The sequence below is a fragment of the Cavia porcellus genome, unplaced genomic scaffold, assembly GCF_034190915.1.
Source record: "Cavia porcellus strain 051 isolate PalLab524CR breed Dunkin Hartley unplaced genomic scaffold, mCavPor4.1 scaffold_16, whole genome shotgun sequence".
Lineage (NCBI taxonomy): Eukaryota > Metazoa > Chordata > Mammalia > Rodentia > Caviidae > Cavia > Cavia porcellus.
Window position 1 is genome coordinate 57,935,941 of NW_026947499.1, and position 6,000 is coordinate 57,941,940.

Here is a 6,000-nt window from a genome sequence, read left to right on the forward strand (position 1 = left end):
GGCAAAAAAAAGAAAAAAACTTGCTCATTTTGTTCACCAGCCTCTTACGAATCCATCTTACTGTATCAACTACAAGAAATAAAGGAAGTTCAGAGAGATGAGGCCCTCCAGCTGCCAGAAGACCTGGATTATTTGGGTATCAAAGATGTGTCTTTGTCCCATGAAGTTCGGGAGAAACTACATCTCAGTCGTCCACAGACGGTAAGAAAGCAAGCAAACAAGTGATTAGCAAAGAGCCAGTGGGGCTCACAGTGGCCGTAAAACCAATGCTTTATTTACTCATGAGATTCTTTTTTTTTTTTTTTAACTTTTTATCCGTACCAGGGATTGAACTCACGACCACCTGCTTGCAAGGCAGTTGCTATGCTGCTGAACTAAATCCCCAGCCCCTACTCATAAGATTCTTAAGATGGGCACTGATGGAAGTATAATCCCAGCACTTAGAAGACTGAAGCAGAAGGATCACCATGAGTTTGAGGCCAGCCTGGGCTACATAATGAGTTCAAAAGGCAGCCTGTACTACATGGCAAAACCGTCTCAAAACAAATAAAAATCTTACATTGTAGTTTATTGCTGTGTGAGAGACACTGGTCTCTGAGAGATAGTAAAGCTTAGTTGAAATAAATAATTGGAGCTAAGAACTGGCTTGACTATCAGCCTGTACTATTGTGTGCTAAACCACCAGTGTAAAGTCACATCCTGGATGTATGACCTAGACAACACATGGCTGGCTTTCCCGTCACTCCTAGGGCTGCATGGCACTGCTTAGAAGCTGTGGGGAGAGGAAACCCCGAGGACCTCCACCTGTATGTCTGCCTAATTGTGTGAAGGTGGGGAAGCAAATTTCTTTAAAGTACTTTATTAAGTAACATTGGACTTCTAAATGTTTTAAAAGATGCTTTATTATAGCACCTGCCTGGCAAACACAAGGTCCTGAGTTTGATTCCCAGTATACGCATAAAAAAAGAAAAGATGCTTTATTTATTCTATTATGCTTTTCTTTCTTTTTTTGGAGACAGGGCTTTGCTGTGAAGTTCAGGCAGGCCTTGAACTCACTACGTAGCCCAGGCTGGCTTCAAACTCAGTGATTCTTCTGCCTCAGCCTCCCAAGTGCTGGGATTACAGGCGTGTGGCATCACCCTTGGCAGTATTTATTGATTCTGACATGCACATTTTTCTGTATTTTGACATCTCTAGAACTGGGTTAAAGATTAAAAATTAGCTGGGTATGGTGGCACACAACTGTAATTCCTGCTGCTTAGGCATCTAGGCAGGAGGATTGCAATTTTGAGCCTCACTTGGGCACCTTAACAAGATCCTGTCTCAAAAAGAAAAAGAAAAAAAGGGCTGAGGATCTAGTTCAGTGGTGCAGAACAAGCACAGTGCCCTGAGTTGAACTCTCAGTATTACAAAGTATAAAAAAAATGGGCAGTTTAGTTTTTAAATAGGGGTTCATAAAATAGGGCATTTTACCAAAACAGTCTGGGAGGATAAAACTTTTTTTTTTTCCCAAGACAGTGCCTTGCTGTGTAGTTCAGGCCGGCCTCAAACTCCTGGTGATGCTCCTGTCTCAGCCTCCTGAGTGGTGGGATTACAAGCATGGGCTGACATGCCCAGCTTCAAAATTTATTTTACCTGGAGCAGTGATCTCATGAATGTAATGTGATACTCTTTGCAATAGATACCATGTAAACCAGGCAAATAGGCCTCACATTTTATAACTCCCCTCCTCCTATTGATTTTCGGTCAAGTTTCTCTGAATAATCATTGGCTACACTGCCCAACACAGTGCCACTAGCCACGTGTAGCCATTTACCTTAATTATGGTTCAATAAAATTTAACAGTTAGCTCCTAAGTCTCATAAGCCACCCTTCAAGTGCCCAGGAGCCACCTGTCGGTGAGTTGCTGCCAAATTGGACTCCATACTGCCACAGCACAAATGCTGCAGAGGATTCTCAGCATCACAGAAATTCCAGAGCACAGCACAGGTCAGCGCTCACAGCCCCTCGGCTGCACCTGCGAATGATGCAAGGCTCTCAGGGCTGGGACAGTGGCACAGCACTTGCCTGTGGTGTATGAGGACCTAGATTGGATCCCCAGCACTGAAAAACTTGGCTACGAAATCATTTTATAACAACTGATCCCACCTGACATGAGGCTGTTTGGTCTTTTTCTGAGTGAGTATTCACACATCTGTGTGAAAACACTCTACCAGAACTGAGATTGTGAGGTGCACCCACCACCCATGGAGCTCTTACCTTCTGTATGGGATTAGACCTCAGCACAGAAACTCCAGACTCCAAATAAGGGACCGTGGGGCTGGATCGAAGAACAGAACTCAAGTATGGGTTTTCTTAGTTTAGTGAATAGATAAAGTAGTTAGTGATCTTACACAAATCATCTTCTCAGACTTTTTTAATTTTTATTTTTTTATCAGTACCAGGGATTGAACTCATGACTGCACGCTTGTAAAGCAGGTACTTATGCCACTGAGCTAAATCCCCAGCCCCGTCTTCTCAGACTTGAAGACATAAAATCACATTTCCTTTACCTACTTGTTTTGAAGGTCCATTAAGAAAAAGAATAAAGTTACAGTAAGATAGTAATTTTTTAAAAAGCTGGGCATCGTAGTCCAAGCCTGTAGCACGGTACCAGGTACCTGAAGCAGGAGAGTCACTTCAACCCAGAAATTTGAGGCCAGCCCAGGCAACATAGACGGGCACCATCTCAAAATGTAAACGTGTTGTGAAATATACCACACTGTTAGGAGGACAGGAGGTGTAATTTGATGTCACTGATGATTCTCTTGTGGTTTTAATTCCCAGATTGGGGCTGCCAGTCGTGTACCTGGAGTGACCCCAGCTGCCATCGTTAATCTGCTCAAGTTTGTGAAGATGGTTCATCGAAGACAGGCAGTTGAGAATGGATCTTCCCCCGATGATCCACACTTAACTGATACAGGCAAATTTCAAGAGTTATAGTTTTCCGTCCACAAAAGAAGACTTTTAGAGTGTGAATAATTTAATCTGTACAAAAGTATAAATAGGAGATAACTATTTTAACACCTGTGGACATAGCTCTGTGAGGTTTGTCATTTATTTATGAAGAAAATAGAGATTACATTTGTGCTCTTTGAGGGGGGATTCATGTTGTGTGCCTATAATCGCAGCATTCTGGTAAGCTGAGATAGGAGGATCCCAAATTCAGTCCCAGCCCAGATAAAATAGCAACATAGCGAAGACCCTGGGTTCAAACATAAAAAGTTCAGTACTTTTTATGTTTATTTTTTTGTCTTTGAGAGAGGGTTTTACTGTCAGTTCAGGCCGACCTCAATCTCATGGCAATCCTCCTGCCTCAGCCTCCTGAGTGCTGGGATTACAGATGTGTGCCACCACACCCAGAAGATTCTGGTAGTGTTTTTTTGTTTTGTTTTGTTTTGTTGTTTTTGGTACTGGGAACCAAACTCAGGACATCATGCTTGCCAGGCAGGTGCTATAGCATTGAGCTATATCCCCAGCCCTCTAGTACTGTTTCTTAAAAATGCTTTTTTGTATATCTGAAAATAATTGTAGGTAGTTCATATAGTAAGGAGTTCCAATATAGCGATCTTACTCATATACTTTATTCAGTCTTCATCAGAGAGATAATAGTGAAGCTAAAACTATAAGCATCTGGGAAGCTGAGGCAGGAGGTTAGCTATGAGTTCAAGAAAATAATGAAGCCAAAACTAAACCTGAAAAAAACCTCAACTTGTAGATTTGCCTACTCACAAGTACTCTGCTCATGAAATATATTACCCACCCAGATCCCCCAACCACATCCCAGTCTCTTGGCCCCAGTCCAGTTTTTTTAACAAAAGATCAGTCTCTGCTAAAAGCTCACAGTTTGGTCAACCCACTCAGGACTCCTTTTGTCTCTCTCTCAGACAGAAGCTTTCTTTCTCTCAATAAATATATTCTGCTCAAAAAAAAAAAAATCTGCTCTTACAAAAAAAAAATAAAAGCCCACACACAGTTTGTTAGGGCTAAATATTGAGACTATACCATATTCCACTAATTTTTCATTTTAGGATGTAATATTTGCTTCTTCAGGAAATTCTTATCAATAACTGTTTTTTGAACATTAATGAAAGCCCTATAAAATAGATTTGAAGTCAGCAATCCCTATCATACAATATAAAATTTGTTTGGTAACCTGATTGACAAAGAATATACAGTAATTGGAGTTACTTTGTATAACACAATAAAGATATTTTCTGATAAAGTGCTGACCATGACTTCACTCTACAGGCATTTCCAGGGGAAGGCTGAGGAGTGTCTTTAAAGCAGCATTGACAGAAACACAACAGTGCTGGTGTCCCTCTTCTCCAGGATCACCTGAATGATATGTGGTCACAAGGGCCAGAGGGAGGCAACAACTGGGCGCTTTTCCCTTGGATGTCAGCCCAGGGAGGCTCCGGTGTCAGCTTGGGCTCATGTGGGTACCAGAAAGTTGAGAGGGCTCCAGGGTTGCTCTAGCCACAGCATCTAGGCTAAGCAGGTGATGAGTGTGAGCTACCAGATATCTTGTCATAATTACTGAGGGCCACTTTTATTAGATCAGCTTCCATCAGTGTGTTTGCTCTAATTTTATAGTCTTTCTAGAAAGCAAATCAGTACCAATTTAAAAATATTTGCAGTCCTGGACTATGTATCTATAAGTGATGAATTCTTTTTGATGATACTTGATTTAATCATTATAGTTACTCAGCAAATTATTACAGAGGCAGTATTAATTACAGTACACAATGGGGGGAAAAATACATGGTGGAGCCTTGACTTAGGAGCTCAGTTTGTTCACTAGGACTCGTTGTAATACAAGTTGGTTGTAAGGCAAGACTTTCCCTTAAGAAATTATGAAAATACCTATAATGCATTCCAAAACACCCCTTAACCTTTCATAATAAATAAGTTGTGTCATATGCATAATTTGCCAGAAACACCAGTAATTTTCCTAGTGTATTCACTAAAAATTATAACTGCCTAGTGTAGCAGAAACAAAATTTCATACCACATTCACCATTCAACTTGACAACTTTGGCTTGCAGGAAGGGAGGCTGAAATGGAAGATGATTATTGTTTGAAAAGAGAATACCCTTCCAAAAGAACATCAGGAGTTAGGGCTCAGACTGATGCTTACAAATGCTTTTCTGACCTCAAGAGTCTGTTTACAACCACACAGGAGGGGGCCCGGCAGTCAGGTTGCAACTCAAGGCTTCTAAGTGAAACCTTAATTTATTAGGTTTTTAAGAATATTTTTGTCACTTTTGAGTCTAGCATAAGGTAAAATGGCTTTATACTTCAGGTATTTCAACTCCTAGAAAGATGTCCTAGCCCAAGCAGTTATTGGAAATACTAGGAAAGGTGCCAGCCACAGTGGGGCAGAGCTGCTCGGGGTGGGGTGGGGTGGGGGAAGCAGGTGCTTGGCATTTGTTTCACAAGCTCCGTGAAGTTACTCTAAGGTCAGCTGTGAATCACTGGCTTGCTTGTCTCTCTACATAGCCATTACCACAGCTGCTTTTGGCAAAAACTAGATCACAATTCATTTAATGGGTGCTGGCCCAGGAGCCAGAATGCACATAATGTGTTATTGATTAGTGTAGTACAGCAGAATGCCAAGTTCACGTTCAGTGACAGGAATTTAAGTCTGGAGGAGAGCCATTTCACCCCCTAGTGGAGAGGGGCTGCGATGATTTGTGGACACCACAGTGTGTTTTCAGATTTAAGCTTTAGGATTGCTTAACAACTGGACAAAATGAAAGTTGAGACCTGATGCTTTTATACCAAAGAGAAAAAAGGCAGCTGTTATGTCACAGAACCTCATCTGTCACTGACAAAACCCAACATTCTCTATACCACTGGCTACAATTGCTTAGTAGTTTATGAACTTCTGTTGACATTGGTGATATTCTGAAATTGTTGCAATGATTCAAATGCAAATTATATTTTTCTCTAAAACTG

The 6,000-nt window shown here is 41.3% G+C and overlaps 1 protein-coding gene across 5 annotated transcripts in view; it reads left to right on the forward strand.

Annotated features, from left to right (window-relative positions):
• Positions 1-4,264, forward strand: part of Mto1 (mitochondrial tRNA translation optimization 1) — a 46,311-nt gene extending 42,047 nt beyond the window's left edge. For 3 of the 5 annotated variants that reach the window (XM_005007632.3, XM_063226893.1, XM_063226892.1), the window contains exons 11-12: positions 41-201; positions 2,827-4,264. In XM_005007632.3, coding sequence (XP_005007689.3) covers positions 41-201; positions 2,827-2,982 — 317 coding nt within the window. In that variant the 3' untranslated portion in view covers positions 2,983-4,264. Of the gene's footprint in view, positions 1-40; positions 202-324; positions 831-2,826 lie in introns of all 5 variants that reach the window. The other 2 variants (XR_010039910.1, XM_063226894.1) reach the window with 2 other exon arrangements.
• The last annotated feature ends 1,736 nt before the right edge of the window (positions 4,265-6,000 follow it).